The sequence below is a fragment of the Enhydra lutris genome, unplaced genomic scaffold (genome assembly GCF_002288905.1).
Source record: "Enhydra lutris kenyoni isolate GAN:26980312 unplaced genomic scaffold, ASM228890v2 scaffoldscaffold56, whole genome shotgun sequence".
Classification (NCBI taxonomy): Eukaryota; Metazoa; Chordata; class Mammalia; order Carnivora; family Mustelidae; genus Enhydra; species Enhydra lutris.
Window position 1 is genome coordinate 9,720,539 of NW_019154140.1, and position 18,765 is coordinate 9,739,303.

General features: G+C 50.8%; 1 protein-coding gene across 3 annotated transcripts in view; it reads right to left on the reverse strand.

The window, feature by feature from the left end:
- Positions 1 to 261: 261 nt before the first annotated feature.
- Positions 262 to 18,765, reverse strand: part of LOC111157801 (polypeptide N-acetylgalactosaminyltransferase 6) — a 34,780-nt gene continuing 16,276 nt past the window's right edge. For 2 of the 3 annotated variants that reach the window (XM_022519457.1, XM_022519458.1), the window contains exons 6-13: positions 12,181 to 12,330; positions 10,926 to 11,160; positions 7,360 to 7,477; positions 5,596 to 5,796; positions 4,912 to 5,043; positions 4,217 to 4,318; positions 3,569 to 3,721; positions 1,037 to 2,603 (exon numbers count right to left, since the gene is read on the reverse strand). In XM_022519457.1, the coding sequence (XP_022375165.1) occupies positions 2,490 to 2,603; positions 3,569 to 3,721; positions 4,217 to 4,318; positions 4,912 to 5,043; positions 5,596 to 5,796; positions 7,360 to 7,477; positions 10,926 to 11,160; positions 12,181 to 12,330 (1,205 nt within the window). In that variant the 3' untranslated portion in view covers positions 1,037 to 2,489. Of the gene's footprint in view, positions 2,604 to 3,568; positions 3,722 to 4,216; positions 4,319 to 4,911; positions 5,044 to 5,595; positions 5,797 to 7,359; positions 7,478 to 10,925; positions 11,161 to 12,180; positions 12,331 to 18,765 lie in introns of all 3 variants that reach the window. The other variant, XM_022519459.1, reaches the window with a different exon arrangement.

Sequence of the window (18,765 nt, forward strand, 5' to 3'; positions counted from 1 at the left end):
TATTGGGATAAACGGCAAACGATCAACACCTGATAAACATTTGGATGTTTAGTGCAAACAAGAGTAGGGCTAGGACCAGAATTAGGAACTATGGCTCCCTGTGGTGTACCCACATTGGGATGGCCTTCAAAGCCTTCTCAATTGGGCCCCAACCCACTGTTCTACAGGGTCGACTTACACAGCTGGTACAGCGCCAAGGGCCCACAGTTTTCGTTTCTTTAAAAACCAGAAGAAATCAAATGATACCATCAGCCTGGATTATTTTCATCTTTATACCAATGCAGTTGTAAAATGTAATTTAAGAAATTTTTCGTGAAGACAGAAAGACCTAGGTCCCATAAAAGTCATGGTGTGGCCCCAACCCTCCAGCTTCTGTATCCACTGCTCCTTCACCCTCATGTCCCGTTGGTTTTTCAGAGCCACTTGAAGCGTTGTCTCTCTGTGACTTTTCTCACTCTAGATGGGTGCTTGTATGAGATGCCCCCTCAGGACTCATCCCTGAGGCCGAAGATCAAATGTCACCATCTTTGTGAGGCCTTCCCCCAGTTCCCTAGACAGAAGGAGTGTTCTTTCCATGTCACCTAGCACAGCTCTGAACATCTCCAGGCTTGTCCTGACTTGCTTCCACCTGCTTCTCCAGCGAGAGTGAGTTCCACGGGGCAAGAGTCTCATCTTACATCTCCTTATGTCTATGTGGGCTTGACACACAGTATGGTGGTTAGATCGGGGGCCAGAGGATGTCTGGGGACAAGAGATAGTGATGTGACAGAACTTTCTAGACGTGTGTGGCTCTCCACAGCCTGAATCAACAGATTTGCCAATGGATTGGCCAAGGGACAATGTGGGGGGAGGAGGAACCAAAGGCAAGTCTCCTTTACCAATGCCATAAGACCTTTATTTTCACTGGGATCTCAGGTCCAATTCTCTTTCCAGGAAAGAATTTCTCCTTTCCTTTCCCCACCCGTGGCCGTATCCTGGCCACTCTCTCCTCTCCCTGTCTGGGCTACCCCAGAATGTTTCCCCTACAGGGTCCTGAAGGCTCTGAAGGAATTTACGGACTTGTGCGGGGAGAGGAGGCTGTGGTCCCACGGCGCCATCATGTGGTGATGTTCGAGATGACAGCCTGCTGCCAAAAGTCCTTCTGGAAGGAATGGGACACCTCCTTTGGGCAGCTGGGCTCTCTAGTTCAGGCAAAGCGGCCAGGCGTGGTGGGGTCCATCTAGCTTGGAGAAGAGCTGATGCGCATGTCGGGTCTGCGCCATGTGGGGACTCCATGTGGGCACAGCAGATGAGGCCATTTCCACGGTCATGCTCGATTCTCTACACGGTCTCCGCCGCCTCAGACTGCCCAGGGCTCTTGCTAGTCTCATCCGTGTTCTGGTCTCAGGTTGCCAATACCTTGCTGTGTGGTGTTGGACAAATTAGTCATCTGGCCTCGGGTTTACGATACGAAAACGAGAGGGTTGGACTAAAGCAACAGTTTCAAATGGTGCTCACAGACCTTTAGGGGTTCAGGGGCTGTTGGACTCTGTCTTCATTTGACCTCAACTTTGCCCACTGCCAGTGGGCTTTTCACCTACGTTATATACGGGGCATTGGAAAAAGGCTTCTGGGACTGAGGCCTGAGACTCACTGTCGGCATGAGATTGCTTTCAGACTACATCCCAGGATCCCCAACTGTGGTCTCCCTCATGGCTACCTGATGCCGCTGTTCTAGGCTCTGCAGAGGCCGGCCAGCCAGTAGTGATCAGCACGGAGGGAGGAGAGAATGGGAAGGCTGATGGCTAGGTGTTTAGTGTTCTTGTGGTGTGGTGGCAGGAGGGCTGGTTCAGCATTCGAAATCAAGTCTCAGTCTAGGCTCCCGCCATCCACTAGCTGTGGGACTACAGACAAGCCCCTTTTTCTCTCTCTGCCTCTGCTTTCTTATCTGTAAAATGGGCCTGGTGGTTCCCGGCCTGTCTTTCTCACAGGGTTACTGTGCAGATGAAAGAAGATAAAGGATTTCTGTCAGGGTGCTTTCTGTAAACTAATTGGCTCTAGAAATTTCAGGCAATATCAGCAGGGAGACTCTTGTAGATCTGTAGTCTCTCTGTTCGAAGGTACTGCCTCACTAGTTCTGTGGGTGCCCAAACGACCAGGGACTCAGGACGTGGCTGCAGAGGTATTTTTCTGGAATTCAGCATTGCTGCCTTGGGGCCTACCCAAGTTGCCTTGTGCTTGAAACTCTGTTTCAAGAACAGAAGGTAAGCTCTAGAGCTAGTATCATATGTTCCAGTGGTTTCTTTCATCAACGTGGAGGACAGAAAACGGGCCCTGCGTCGTTGCAAGGAGTAGAAAGATCCTGCCTTGATATCCATTGGGTTTAGAAATCCATCTTTAAGGCCTACAGAGAAGCTGATCAACAGGTTCTCAAATATCAGGTTCCCCAAAATCCTATTTCCTGAGAGGCTGGGATTCCCATGGGAACCCCAATGGGGGTGATTGAGGACTTAGTTGAAGAGCCAGTGCTGGTGGGGGTCACTGGGGTTGCAAGGGGCCATGGCTGGCTTTTTGTCCTCAGATGTCAGGCAGGTACCAGATCCCAAGTTCCTGATTAGCCGGTCCTAAAAGAGGATACAGTAAAAGATCAACCTGGGCTTCAGATCTCTAACAGTGCTACTAGGGGGCAATGAGATGGGGAACAATAAGGAAAAAGCAAAGGAAATGCAACAAGACACAAAGAGGACATTTCTAAATTTCTTTCTCTGTATGCCAGCTCCCCTGAGAGGATACATTCCTGAGTTTCCAGAGTCAACCTCCCACTTCCGGCTTTAGCCCGAGCAGCTGGAATAGAGGAAGGCGGGACCATGGGGTTAATGCTCTCAGGGACCCCTCTTCTGAATGGCCAGGCTCAAAGGCCTGAGCCCCTGCTGCCTACTCCCACCTTCTGCCTTTGGTCATATTTACAGCCTTTCTTATGGTCCGTATCTGCTTTGGAGACTGGGGTATGGTGGGGTGTGGAGGCCCATGGGTACTGCTAGTCCGGGTCCAGTATTCTAGAAGTTACATTCTGTATCCTGAGGCAGTATGGTGTACTAGAGAGACCCCAGGCTTTTAAGTCAGAATGATTTAGGTCTGAATCCCAGGCCTGCCATTTACTAGGGACCGGCCTTGCAAGCCTCATCGGGCTCATCTCCACCCGGGGTGGCGCTCCCTCCTCGGGAAGAGCCTCTGGAAGAGTAACCGTTGTAGGTGAGTGTGAGATTTGTGCCCGGCGCACACACGCCAGCAGGAACCGTGGGTGAATCTTCACCTGCATCTCCTTGGCTTCAGCCTAAAAATCCTTGAGCCACGACAGCAATGGCCGGGGACCCTAACTCCCAACCTCAGCTTCCTATCAGCAGAGCCGGACCTTGCCAGACGTTCCTTACGCCCCAAGAGCCCTGCCCGGGACAAAGCCCACTGTCTCCATCCTCTCCACAATGTCTTGATCTTCTTGATCGGCTGAAGATGCAGAAAAGAAGGAAGGGGTGGGGGGCAACTGTGGCCGCAGGCTCTCGATTCTGAGCTTTCTGGGCAGCTGACTCACCTGGGTCAGTTCCCATTCCTCATCCTTGGGGACTTGGCTGTTTTTGCCAGTGAAGTGACAGCTCCTCAGGCCCAGGGTGCTGGCACCGGCGTGTAGACACAGCTGCTTTGCAATGTTGTGGCGAAGGTCCTTCTGGGTTGTGTACTCAAAGTACTAGAAGTCAAGACAAGAGGAGGTGGAGAGTTTGCCTGCTGCCTGCCAGAGCAGAGCGCCCTGAGATTCCAACCAGGAAACTTGCTTCTGGGGGAAGCATGTGAGGGGGCGCCACGCCTCAGTAATTCAATGCACCGCCTTCAGGATTTTTACCAGATCCAGGTTTTTCTGGAATAATGTTACTTAATATATGTATTTTTAAAAAGATTTTACTTACTAGAGAGAGAGAGAGAAAGCACAAGCAGGGGGAGCAGCAGAAGCAGACTCCCCACTGAACCGGGACCCCCGCCCCCGCCACCATACGGGGTTCAATCCCAGGACCCCGGGATCATGACCTGAGCCGAAGGCAGACGCTTAACCGACAGAGCCACCCAGGCACCCCGGGAAAGGACTATCTTGAGTGGATAAAAGAGGCCTGTGGAAAGAGGAGTTGTTCCAGAAGCAGGCTTCGGTGGGGCCTGCCCGGTACGGTGGGGGTACGGTGGGGCTGCGTACCTGGTTGCCACCCAGGCCGTGGCAGGTGTACATGATGAGGGGCTTCCCCCCGTGATTGTTCTCACCCACATCCAGACACTGATTGGTGCCGAGGTTCTGGATCTGCAGAGCGGTGAGCAGAGAGGGGAACTGGAATGGCACCGTTAGGAGTGGTGTGGTTTGTGGTGTGGGGCTCAACTAGAATAAATCTGTGTGGCTGGAATTCTCCTCTGCTCCTTAACCCGCACCCCTGGAGATAACAGCAAAGTGAGGTGCTGAGCCCAGAGGCTGGGCACGGGCAGGCTGCCAGGTCTCTGGGAGAAGTTCTCGGCACACAGGAATTTCCTTCTGAGCAATGATTCTCCAAGTGTGATCCCCAGACTGTCAGCCTCCCCTGAGGACTTGTTAGAAACGCAAATTTTCAGGCCCCATTCCAGTCCTACTGAGTCAGGAGCCCATGTTTTAACATGCCTTCCAGGTGATTCTGATGCAGGTGAATAAGAACCACTGCTTAGGGGTTGTTTCCCCCTTAGGAGGTTTTAGTTATCTCTAGAAGCCCCAAAGGAGCCTGCCAGTCTTCCTTCGGGTAAAGGAGTGTAGAGAGTAAAAACTGATTCCTGTTTGCCATCCCTGGGTGGGGTAAGTGGTCCTGAACTGCTCTTGGGGGTGGGGGTTTCTTACGATGATGGGTGGGCAAGTTGGCTTGGGAGACTTACAGCTCCGTAGAAGGTGGGCTTCAGGTCGGGAACAAACATCTCTGGGTAGATGTTGTTCAGGAACCAGGAAAAGTTGTGACAATGTAGTTGTTCCCTCAGCTTCAGTCGTTCCGAAATGTCCCCGAAGGATTTCTGTCAACCAAGCCAGCCCCCAAAGAGTCAGTCCCACCGGCCTTGACCTGCTTGTACAGTTGAAGTAGCCCAGAGTTTCTGGGGTCCCCTTCTTCCAGAATGGGTCTCCTGCTCAGGACCTGTTGGGGCTACTGGCTTAGCCCCACATCTAAGCGCCCCTGCCACCCCCGCTTTGGCTTTAGGACCCCAGCCCATAGCCTCCTCCCTCCCGCATCTCCTGTGACTCCCCTGTCAGTTTTCTCCCAGACCTCATTTCTGAGCCTCTCAGAGCAGACCCCTTCCTCCTGTGAGAGGTTCTTCAAATCAGTTCTCCCTCCCCTCCTAAAAGATGCCAGGGCTCTCCAGGCGGGGACGACAAAACTCCTCTCCTCATCTCCCGTCTTCAAACTCTGGCCTCCCGGGGCTCTAGCTCACAGGGTCTGAGGGGTAAAGGGAGGCACTGGTGTTGGGAGGGTAGAGATGGGCGGGCCTCTACCATTAAGCCCTTGACTAGGGTCTGGGTTGCTGCACTTTTCTTCACCCAAAACCCTCCCGAGTACCATTTCCTCTCACCTCTTGGGCCATCTTCGCTGCCTGCATATTTCTCCTATAGAAAATCTCCTTGTAGCTATCCATCCAGACCTCAGCCAGGCGCACCTGGTTGCGAGCAATGACGCTGATGCCCTTGGGGAAGGTGTGAGGGCTCTTGGTACGGAACACGTGGCCCACCACAGAGCAAGGGATGATCTCCAGCTGGCCCCCGCACTGCCACACCTGCCACAAGAGGACACAAGATAGGGCTTTCAGGGGGGTCGTGGGTCACTGGTCACTGCCCACCCCTCCCAAGCAGCTGTTCTAATCCCAGGGCGCTAGGGTCAGGGAAATGCTGCTCTCTCTCCTAGAAAAAAGGACATGGGGGTGCCTGGGTGGCTCAGTGGGTTAAAGCCTCTGCCTTCGGCTCAGGTCATGATCCTAGAGTCCTGGGATCGAGCCCTGCATGGGGCTCTCTGCTCAGCAGGGAGCCTGCTTCCCTTCCTCTCTCTCTGCCTGCCTCTCTGCCTACCTATGATCTCTGTCAGATAAATAAATAAAATCTTAAAAAAAAAAAAAGGACATGGACCAGGAGTCTTCCTAGGCCATGACTATGCTCTATGATGTCAGTTCAACTCTGATTTACGCAAATGGAGGTCTGCAGGGTCCTAAGGGTTGTCAGGGCCCACTTTAGAGAAAAGACGGTTGGCTAACTTTATGTCTGTATACCTACTCAGAGCTTTGGTCCCTTGGCTTGTTGACCTGGAAATGGGATTTTTGTCAGCTTACCCAGGTGTAACGGGAAACTCAAGCTCCCTCGAATCAAGATACACTCGTGATCCAATTAGAACACAACTGCATCACTTGTAGCAAGGCTAGTCCATTTCCAGGTGGGCTGAGCCCGTCACCTGAACCTTTAGCACTCCACCTTCCCAGGAGACTGAATGGAGGGCGGAGGCCCATGAATGAGCCTAGAATCAGAACCCTGGGAGGTACAGGAACTGACCTGGGGACCCTTCTCTAGGCTAGTGGGATGATTGAAGACGTCCCTCCCACCTGGGTTCTCTCTTTCTTAGGTTTTATGTTAGTAGGCATGTTGTTATTCATTTTAGTAGGGCAGCAACAGAAATACACGGTCGTAGTCATAGTAACACAGGCATTGGTGGACATGCTTGATACGTGCCAGGCACTGTGAGAAGTGACTTCACACACGAGCTCATCTACTTGCTAATTACCTCTCCCCTTAGCGTGGGGGATGTGTGCGGACTTCACGGAGAGGAAATTCTTTCTTCCTAACCTAATCCTGATTTGCCTTATTCCCGGAATCCCTCAGAGTTTGGGCTGCCATCTTCAGTGATGCTGAATTCGCTGAGCAGAGGGTAGGAAAACTTCAAAGGCCACCAGGGCCTGTGTCCTCTAACCTGGAAGGGGAAATCCGACTTTTCCTGAGGAAGGACAGTGACTGCTGACTGACCTGTTCTGCCTTCACCCTAACACTTTTCCCACAGACCTCATGAAAGACGTCACCAGGCCCCACACGTCCGATTCCTTTACCACTATCATCCCTTCCCTCTGAGGAGCTCAGTAATTTGTTCTGAGTTGTCCAATCTGATTCCCAAAGCCCTCTCTGCACAGATGGGGGGGTGGGGAGAGCAGAGGAAAGGTGCCACCAGGATGGGAAACAAACAACCTTTTAAGCCCATTTCCAGCTGTGATAACCCCAAGGCTGCCACAGCCTGAGAGACAGGGGCTTAGGCTGTCCCCTGGGCCACGGTGGCTCCCCCATGAAGCCCTCTTCACTCTCACCCGGAAGGACATTTCCACGTTCTCCCCTCCCCAGATCTCCATCTGATTATCATAGGTACCGATGTGCTCAAAGTAGGACTTGGAGATGGAGAAGAGGCCGCCGGCAAACGTCGGGGATCTGCGGAGACAGAGGGAGAAGCACGTGCATCTTTGTGGAGGAAAACAAGCAGAAGCCTGGTGTGGAAAGCTGTGGCCTTGGTGCTAGGCTACCACCCACCACCTACCACCTCCATTACCCCCTCCTCCCTGTCCATCCCCCCCCACCCTGCCGCCTCCTTCCTTCTTTCCTGGGAGGTGCAGCCCCACTTCCGTTAATTTATTCATTCAGCAAACGTGCACGGGGCCTTATTGTGTTCTTCCCACCTTCTGGGACCAGGCCAAGGAGAGAGGTATTATCATCCCTCTCGGAAAGCCACTCATTCATTCGTTCCTGGCATGTTACGTCAAACACAGCCCGCCGGGCCCATGCTGCACGTGAGGCAGGCAGCCGAGAAAATTCTCGTTGGCTGAGAGCTCAGTCTAGCAGCCAATGGGAGAGGCACACCATCCTCTTCTTTTTGGCAGCAAAGTTCCTAGAGCATTGGAGATACTCAGTTATCGGAAGCTGTGTGAAGCGGTCTTCGAAAAGAGGGTGCAAACCGTGAACGAATGAATGGTATGACCCAGATGGACCCCATTCTGTTTTGGAACCCCTGGTCCTTTTCTAGGGACTAGAAAGCCATGGTGTTAGAAGGGCAAAGTCTTGCCGCACCAGAAATTTTAGCTTTGGGGGAAAGCTACCAGCTGCTCTGAGCCAAGGAAACTGATAAGAGATGCTCCTGGAAACAGAGGAGGAAGTGAGGGGAAATTCAGCTCAATTTGGACTAATGGGTAAATCTGGAGGTTCCAAGGAGCTTCTGGCTTTCCGACGAAGGCAGGGAGGTACAGATACACTGTAAGCGAAATGGGCAAAAAAAAAAGTCTCATTCCTAGACCTCACATACCATGTTGCTCATAAGAGAGGCCGGGCTAAGAGTTGAGTGCAGGCTCAGAGCCTGAGGAAGACGGGCAAGGAGTCTCTACAGAACCATTAGCTGTTGGCGGCTGCACCCTGGCCAGCCTGGCTTGGATGGGGTTTTGCTGCCCTCAGTGGGTAGCTCCAGGTGCTACACTCAAGCAGAAAGAGACTGAAACCTTCTGGGTAATTCCAGAACCTATCAAAGTGCTTTACACACAGGAGGCGCTCCATCAGTGCTCACCAGACTGGACTGATGGGTCCAGGAGCCTGACCTTGGTGACCCCCTGTGGCTCCCAAAGTAGGAGCTAGCTCCCAGAGCCACTTTCTGGAAGGAATTTCACTCAGAAGACTCTCATGCTCAGGCAGGCTTTCTGTCCCTGGTTCTGGCCTCTCCCAGGCATTCTAAGCCCTCCCCCCCAGTAAGTCCTGGGAAGGCTCAGAGAGCCCTGGGACTCCAGATGATTACTTTGGAGCTAATCTGCTTCTTCTTGAGGGTCTCCCTGACCTGGGCCATCTCTTGGCCTTGAGAGGTCTCTCTGAGCTAGAAGGCGCTGACAAATTACCTCTGAGGATAGACCTTACTTGCGGACTTCACTGTAGACCCACACCCAATGCCCTCTGGCAACTCCCGGTACTTCCTAGGCCCTTTTCCTCTCCTCTTAGGCACCTGCCAGCTTCGAGAGCGAGAGCGGAGGATGGGAGGCTACTGCCCGCAGGCCTCCTGGTGGGCTACCACGCAAAACGCCTGGGGTAAGCCATGCACACGGCCAGGGCATCTACACCAGGGAACAAATCCATTCCTCGAACACTGGAGCTTTGTCTTCTAGTGGCATGGTCCTCAGACACCGGAGCAGGGGACAGCAGTGATGGGCAAGGGCCAGGTGCCCTGTCCCTGACTCTGCCACTGTGTGCCTGGCCCCCAATTTGGAGGAGGGGGGCTTTGTTGCCGTGCACACCAAACAAAAGACATCCATGAAACAAGTGCTGGGTCGGTAGGGACTTCCAATTCCTTTTCTCTCTCCTGCCTTCTCTTTTCTTTCCCTCTTCGGTTGCTTCTTTTCCTCCTTCTAATGCAGACAGAGCAAGTTGGCTAGTCGGGACCATGGGATGCCTCCCTGTGGCACCCACAGGGTCTACTGAGGCTCTGGGTGGCATTTCTTAGGATTTGGGCCTGCGGAGGGGAAGGAACTGCAACCCTTTCCTCCTTTCAATCCTTCTCTCTTACCTCTCTGTTTACCGATCCCCAACCTTTGCTCCCTCCATCCCTGATGTATATTCAGTTAAGTTTCCTGGTCAGTATGGGAAAAAATGGCACAGACAATCCCAAACCAGAGCGCTCTCTAAAAGTCACTCCCCAGCTCCGGTTGGCTGAGGCATCTGTTAAAATAAACTTGTGGGGGTGCCTCGCTGGCTCAGTCAGCAGAGCACACGACTCTCGGTCTCAGGGTCATGAATTCAAGCCCCGTGTTGGGTGCGGAGCCTACTTAATAAATACACAAAATAAAATAAACTTGTGGTCCCTAACAATGCCAGAGGGCAATCTGGAGAGGGAAGGACACGGTGGGTGAATGCGGGGCAGACCCAGCTGGGCATGAAACAGTGGGTCAACTGGGGCACCAGGGTGGCTCAGTCATTAAACATCTGACTTCAGCTCAGGTCATGATCCCAGAGTCCCGGGATCGAGCCCCGAAACAGGCCCCCTGCACGACGGGAAGCCTGCTTCTCCCTCTCCCACTCCCCCTGCTTGTGTTCCTTCTCTCACTGTGTCTCTGTCAAATAAATAAATAAAATCTTTAAAAAACAAAACAAAACAGTGGGTAAACTTTCAAGTATCCACGCCATAGCTCAGGGGTGGGCACACTAGTATGGCCTACAGGCCAGAGCGGTCCTGACCTCGTAAGGCGCTGGGCAAAGAATGATTTTTACATTTTTCAATGGTGGTTAAATGAAAACAAACCAGCAAGGAAGAATGTGCAACAGACTGTATGTGGCTGGAGGACCCCAACGACTTGCTGTCTGGCCCTCTACAGGAAAAGTTCAGGGCTTTGGTAACACATTGCAAACAGCTAAACACATGTCTAGTTTCCTTCAATATGTTTCCAGGTCTTTCAAAGACAGTGACCTGGGAGTACAAGGCCCGCTATTACAAGGGCGATTTGACAGTAGCCTCTACCCTCCATCTCTCTGCACCTCTGCATGTACCTGTCATGAACTTCTACATGTGGGGAGCAATAAGAAGACAAGCTATGTAAAGCCCTCAGTCAGTGCCTGGCACACAGTAAGTGGTGAAGAAGAGCGGTGGGTCATAGTGGGAGGCAGCGCAGGGCCGCAGTTAGGGGCGTGGGCTTTGGATCCTTATTCCACCAGGTGCATTGTCTGAGGCTGACTGCTTCTCCCTAGGAGGCTGGGTTCTCCCCTGTAAAGCAGGCTAATCCTAGTACCCACCTCAGAGGGGATGAGGAGTAAGGAAGCTATACCACATGCTTCGTGGCGTGCCTAATACACGTGGACCTAAGACAGCCCAGGTCCCTGGAAGCCAGCTGGGGGCTCAGCAGGCTACGGTCCTTACTTGATGGGGTAGGTCTCATCTTTGCGCCTCTGCTTCTCATGGGCGGGGAGAGCCTCCCAGCCAAAGGTCAGACTCCAGTCAAAGTTGCCGCGGCTGTGGACTCTGCCCCTCGGGACGGGCTTGGAGAACTCAAAAGTGTTCAGGTCGATAGTGACGATGTCTGGGCTCACCACCGCCGTCTCCTCCTCAGCAATGCGAGCCAGGAGGGGCTCCAGCCAGCCGTGGAAGCACTCACCTGCAGGTCGGGACCAGAAGACAGCAGTCAGGGTCATGCCCCAGCTGAGCCCAGGCCCCACACCCACAGGGAGACTCAGGAGGGCAAGAGAACCTTCCCGATACTCCCTAGTGTTAGAGAAATGGAGGCAAGTGCCACAACTGTTGAAATCATAGAAAGATCTCCAGAGGCCCTCCTACCTAACCCCCTCACGCAACCAAAAGGTGGAGGTAACTGTGAAGGGAAGAATGGAGGTCTGAGGGGAGTAACATGGTCAACTCAAAGGATCCAAAGCACAGGGAAGGACCCGGATGGGTGACCTTTCAGGGTTTCCAGCCTGTAGGCTGATCAGCCCTCCAAGTGTGGATTCAGAAGGAGTTGTCCCCTCTTCCAGAGGGACCGCACCTCAAGCTTCAGCTCTGGTTCTGGAATAATAATCCACTTCACTCATCTAGTCCTTTGAGATTTTCAGTGAACTGTAGAGATTACTTTATCTGGCCATTGGTGAGTAAGCTTGGTATCTTCATTCCCACTTTACAATTGGGGAAACTGAGGTTCAGTTACTGGCAGAGCCAGAAGGCCAACCCAGGTCTCCTGACTCCGAGTCTAGAGTTTTCCCTAATACATATCACCGCTTTCAGGGAACAATTTCTTTCCGGACAACGGCGGGGAGGTGTCTGGGTTTGGGGCAAAGAGGAGGCCTTTTGCACTCTGTGTGGCCCTATGGGAGAGCTCCATACAAACTAGTTCCCATGAGTGACAGGAGGCTCTCTGCCGGCTGAGCTCAGAATGAGGTACTGAGCAAGCAAGAAAGAGAGAGGGGAGTCTGGGGGCTCCAGAGCACATCCTTGGACTGGGATGAGCAGAGGGCATGCGAAGCTAGCTAAAGTGAGTCCCAAGCCTCTTTTACTCCCAGAAACAGCAGGGACCTTGGTGATGCCCTGGCCCCTCCAGATCTTTGCTCCGCCTGGGCGCGGGAGGGGAGCGGGACAGGAGCACCCTCGGGCCTCCCGGGTTCGAGGCTGGTCCCCTTGTACTCACAGTGGGCGTCCAGGAAGGTGAGCACCTCCGCCTGGGCCACGCTGGCCCCCAGCAGCCGGGCAGTGATCAAGCCCTTCCGCTCCTCCTGCCGCACGACCCTCACGACCTGCATCTTCTTCACGTATTGCTCCAGTTGCTCCTTCAAGTAGTCTGGAAGGGACAGCCTCCTTGGTGCCGGCTCACCGCTGGGTGGTGAACCCCGCGCCCCCCCAATGGTGAGCACCAAGCTGGGTGCGCTGTGGCTCCCACCGGCCCGGACACCTACTGAAGGAGGCGATTCCCTGGGTGTGGCCAGCGCCTGTGCCCCCCAAGCCCACCGGGCCGATCCTGCGCCAGTTTACCTAAGGAACTGCCCCCACAACCCCCGCCCCGGTCTCCGAGTCAGGACCTCGGAGTCGTGGTTCTTTGGTCTCTAGTCAAGGATAAACTTCTGCCAAAGGCACTCAGCTGCCCCTGGGTCTCTGCATCTTCTCAGCCACCACCTTTTGTAACTGGGATTCCAGTCTCCTCTCCTCCCCACACCTGGGGGCCTGCGGCAGTCCTTTCTCAGGACCCCGACTCCCTGTCTCCGGGGCCCTCCCAAGTGAGCGCACAGGTAAAGCACACAAAGGCTGATTTCTGGCTTGCTGGGTCAGCCATGAGCAGTCGTGCTCTAATTCTCTTTATTAACCCCTCTGCATGGAGAAATCTTTAAGAAGATGAAAAGATACTGAACAGCTTTTTAATTAAATTTTAAAAACCCAGGTACCAAGTGTCGGCCCTGTGGCGGTCGCAGGGTGAGTTGGCCGCTCAGAGAAGTGGCAACTGCAGGGAGATGATCAGTGACCCCCCCTGGGGTTGTGCAGGGCTGGGGAGCCTGTAATGGGTGCAACCATCCTGAATTTGGGGGTGTGTGGGGGGGAGGATAGCTCTGCTGAGATCTCCAGCTCCTTCTGCGACGAGGGCTTACTTCATAACACTGCTTTTCATTCTGAAATCCTCAAGGCTTTCAAAATAGCTCTCTTCTGAAACAATCCATCTTGAAACCCACTCTGAATCTTATTTAAATTGGTTTATTCACCGCTCTACGGTTCATCTGTGCCACAGTTCTGCTCCCGACGGTGCAGAATGGAGTGGCCTAGTGTTCCAGAAGAGGCAGAGGGCAGGCATGACAGAAGTGTGGCCTTTCTGTGTGGGGCTGTGGGATCAGCCTGGTGCTTAGGTCTTGCTTCAAATGCAGTGTTATACAAACTGTGGGGCCTGAACTCAATTAATTTTGGGGGAGTATGATTGATTTATCCTCCCGCCCACACACAATGCCCAAATACTTGAGCACCTACCATGTGTCCACCATTGAACTGGGTGCTTACATGTCGACTTTCTTACTTAATCTTTTCTATGAAGATTAAAATGCTCTGAAATCTGGGTATTGTCCCTGATATTTAGGGGTCAAAATCAGACTCATTTGGCTTCAGCAGTCCAGTGCTCTCCAAACACGTGCTCACACACGGCCCAGGTGCCAGACATTATCCAGGGTAGGGATGGGCCTGGTCTGGGTCTTGCCCTCAGGAAGCTCCTGGGCTCATAATCCAACTAGCGCCCCATGTGCTGGCTCTAACAGGAAGGAGGAGGGGGGAATGTCAATCAGGAGCCTCACCTTCTCAGCATGGCTGATGCTTCCCCTGAGCACTCACCTAACTGTGCTCAGAGGAAGTTCACGGTGATGGAAATAACCCAAGGACAAAGCATTATAGGAAGTGGGTTTTGTGGTGAGAGACTGAGAAGCACTGAGCTGTGAACCCCAGGGGGTGCTAAGCTCTACAAAGCCCTCCTCCCACGCCTTCCTTCCAGTCTCAGGTGGTTAGGCTGGACCCGGGGCTTCGGAGCATGAGCCCTCTGCTCTTCTAGGGGAGTGAGACAACTCCCCTAAAGAATGCTTCTCCTTCCTGTCACACCCCTGGACCCACCGGATATCTGTCCAAGATACGAGCAGAGCTGAGTGTGGAGACACAGGTGAGCCCATCCATACTCTCTTAGGTTCCCCAGAAGCTTGCCTCCTAATTCACATTCAACAACCCACCACCCCAGCCCAACTCCATTCCTCAAGACTGGAGTCTATGAGACTCCTGTGACCTTGAACACACATGCACTACTCAGTCCCCCAGTCTGAACTAGCATCTATATGCAGGTGGCTCCTAGGTCTTTTCTCCTGGCCTTGCCATCTTCACTTGGGTGTCTAACAGCACCACAAACCTAACACGCTCAAAATGGATCCAGATTGCCTCCCAACCTGCCTGCTTCTAGTCTCCCCGTATCAGGATGTGGTACCAGCATCCCTCCAGGGGCTTTAACCCAGGAGTCATGCTGGATTCTTCCCTTTTCTCACCCACCACCATCAGTCCAGTACTTATGTGCTCTCTAATAAATAAATAAATAAATAATAAACAAAATCTCTCTCTTTTTTTAAAGAATAAAATACTTAGGAAAAAAATACTTAGGAATAAATGTAACCAAAGAAGTGAAAGACCTATATTCTGAAAACCATAAGACATTGTCGAAATAAATCACAGATAAATGGAAATCACAGTAATAAATCACAAATAAATAAATAAGTAAATCGCAAATAAATGGAAAGATATACCATGCTTTGGAGGGGAAGAACTAATATTGCTAAAATGTCCTTATTACCCAAAGCAATCAGTGCAAATATCAATAGCATTTGTCACAGAACTAGAACAAATAGTTCTAAAATTCGCGTGGAACCACAAAAGATCCCAAATAGCCAAACCAATCTTGAGAAAGAAAAACAAAGAGAGAGAGAGAGAGAGAGGTATCAAAGTTCCAGATTTCAAACTGCAAGTCATAGTGTTCAAAGGCCAAAAACAGACACATAGATCAACGGAACAGAATACAGAGCCCAGAAATAAACCCGTGCTTATAGGGCCGATCTATGACAAAGGAGGCAAAAATATACAATGCAGAAAAAAAAAAATAGTCTCTTCAATAAATGGTGTAGGGAAAATTGGACAGCAACATACAAAAGGATGAAGCTGGACCCCTTTCTTACACTGTACACAAAAATAAACTCAAAATGGTTTGTTAAAGGCCCAAATATAAGACCTGCAACCATAAAATTCCTTAAAAGAAAAAAAAAAAGCTGTAATCTTTTGGACATCAACTTCAGCAATATTTTTTTTCTGGAAATGTCTCCCCAAGCAAGGGAAACAAAAGCAAAAATAAACAATTGGAACTACAACAAACCACAAGGCTTTTACACAGAGAAGGAAACGATCAACAAAATGAAAAGGCAACCCACTGGAAGGGAGATGATATTTGCAAATCATATATCCAATAAAGGGCTAATATCCAAAATATGTAAAGAACTCATATAACTCAACACCAAAAACCAAATAATCTGATTAAAAAATGGGTCAAGGACCTGAATAGACAATTTTCTAAAGAAGACATACAGATGGGGGTGCCTGGGTGGCTCAGTTGTTAAGTGTCTGCCTTGGGCTCAGGTCACGATCCCAGGATTCTGGGATCGAGCCCCACATCAGGCTCCCTGCTCGGCAGGAGGCCTGCTTCTCCCTCTCTCTCTGCCACTCCCCCTGCTTATGTTCCCTCTCTCACTGTCTCTGTCAAATAAATAAATAAAATCTTAAAAAAAAAAAAAAAAGACATCCAGATGGCCAACAGACCCATGAAAAAAAGATGCTCAACATCACTCATCATCAGGAAAATGCCAATCAAAACCACGATGAGATATTACCTCACACCTGTCAGAATGGCTAGTATCAAAAAGACAAGAAATAAGTGCTGGTAGAGGATGTGGAGAAAAGGGAACCCTGTGCACTGTTGGTGGGAATGTACATTGGGGCTGCCACTGTGGAAAACAGTATGGAGGTTCCTCAAAAAACTAAAAATAGAAGTACCAAACAATTCATCAATTCCATTTCTGGATATCTACCTGAAGAAAACAAAAATCTTATTTGAAAAGATATATGCACCCCTATGTACATTGCAGCATTATTTATAATATCCAACATATGAAAGCAACCTCAGTGTCCATCAATTGATGAATGCATAAAGAAGATGTGGTGTATATATACAATGGAATATTATTCAGCCACGAAAAATAACGAGATCTTGCCATTCACGACAACACAGCTGGAGCTAGAGGGTATAATGCCAAGTGAGGTAAGTCAGTCAGAGAAAGATAAATACTGTATGATTTCACTCATATGTGGAATCCAAAGATTTTATTTATTTATTTTAAAGAGAGTAAGAGAGAGCAAGCATGAGTGGGGGGAGGAGCAGAGGAAGAGGGACAAGCAGACTCCCACCTGAGCGTAGAGTCTGATGTGGGGCTCGATCCCACAACCCTGAGATCATGACCTGAGCTGAAATCAAAGTCGGAGGACACTGAAGACATTATGCAAAGTAGAATAAACCAGAAACAGAATAATTCCACTTATATGAGATACTTAGTTAAATTCATAGAGACAGGAAAGTAGAATGGGGGTTGACAGGGGCTGGGGAAAGGAGGGAAGAGGGAGTCATTGTTTAAAAGGTACAGAGTTTCAGTTTGGGAAGATGAGGGAGTTCTGGTGATGATGGATGGTTTCACAACAATTTGAAGGTATTAAATGCCACCGAAGGGTGCGCTTAAAAATGGTTAAGATAGTAAATTTTATGTTATGCCTATTTTACCACACACAGATACACACACAGGTAAAATCCAAACACTGACCACTGCTTACAAAGGTCTTGGATTCAGTTTTGCTCATCTCTTCAACTCACTTTGTACCAGTGGTCTTTTTGTCTGTTTGCTCGCTACAGCTTCGCTGCCTTATTTCTGCCCCATTAACACACCTAACCTCAGGGGCTTTCCACTTAGCAGCGACCAGCTAGAGAAGCCTTTCCTGGTTACCATGACTACAGCAGCTCCATAATTACTCACTAGCCCATCATCCTGCATCCGCATTCTTTTTCTTTTTCCTCTAATTTCTTCAGAGCACTTATTATCTGAAATTATATATTTTCTGTCTTTCTCATTAAAAAAGTAAACTGTATGAAGATAGAGACCTTGCCCAGCAGGTTCACTGCTGTAGCCCCAGGGGCCGGCCCAGGGTGTGGTGCCCTGTAGGTAACTAAAAAAGCATACTTATTAAGCAAATCAGTGAACGCCTGCCTTTGTTTACTCTTCTCTTGGGGGCTGCCCCACTCTTCCTTGGCTTCCAAAAAAGCTAGAAAAGATCAACAGAAAAGCCTTTCTTGTAGGCAAGACTTCCTCTCTCATTTTTCCTGTTTTGTTTGTGTTTATTCCGTTTTCATGCCCATCTGTGTTCTTTTCAGCCTTGAATCTAACTGCAACTGGGAAATTTTTTCTTGATTAATCCAGTTGGAAGGATAAAAGGATAAATAAACAAGTATGACACCCTTTGGGAATGTTCTACAATTCACTGGTCCAGATAGAACATATGAACACGGGGCCGAATTTTCAAACTTAAATCAAGATTCCTTGTCAGCCACTTTCCACTTCCAGGTGTAAGGAGGAGACAGGCGGATGAAATGAACATGTGGAAATGGAATTTCTCTACGGGCAGAAACAGAAGGAAACAGCAAAATGGAAGCTTCCCTGGAAAATCTGGGACCCAGAGTTACAATTGAGAGGCCTTCTTATATTATAAAACATGTACGGAGGTAGGAGAGAGAAGTGATAAAGCAACTTTACCTGTTGAAATCCACACTGGAGGTTGTAATTCAGCTAAAATTAGAGGCTTTGAACAGTTCCCAACCTGTATTACTAAGAGTTTAGGAGGCCACGAGAGGACCTGTCACTCCAATTCTGAGCAGCATGGGGAGATGGAAGGGGGGGCATGGAAATCTTGAGCTAATCCCAAGTGCTCCCCCAAAGGTCTCCTCCCTGGGTTTCACAGTGTGTGTCCTTAGGGCTGCCCTTCCCTCCTTCCCTTCCTACAGCACCGCCCCCCCAATGGCCACCACCACCTCCTCACCCCTCTCTCCCTGAGGAACTTGCTCACTGAGGATCCTGTTCACTTCCTGACTCTCTGGGTCCCAGGTGTATCTGATTTCCTTCCATCCATCTAGCAAACTCCCACAGGAGGGAGGCCTAGGTTCCCTCCCCCTCAGACTCCCCAAGGGGCTGGGAAGGGCTTTCAACACAGGGACGCCCTGTTGGGGGCACGGTGGACCGGTGGGCCTCAAGGGCCAGTTTCGAGAAGCTCGCAGAGTGTGCCGAACTAGAAGCGTACCAGGCTGTTGAATGGGCCATGCAGGAATGAAATCTGTGCCTGGGCTTCGGACTCCAAAGGGGGAAAGAGAAAGATCCCCAGCCTAGCACCAGGCGTCTCAGGCCAGTATCAAACGTCTGTCCTCATGGTCATACCTCTACTGCTGGGCACCAGGGGAGGAGGGCACAAGAGCGTGGACATTGTGTTTCCGCAGAGACACAGCCCCTGTTTTGTGTGCGTAATGGGAGCCGGTTAATCGGATCCAACGGTCAAACATGTGGGCAATTTTATTCCGCTGTGGACCGCGGCAATTTCTGGCCACGGATCTGAGTTTTTCCCCTTTCCCCCG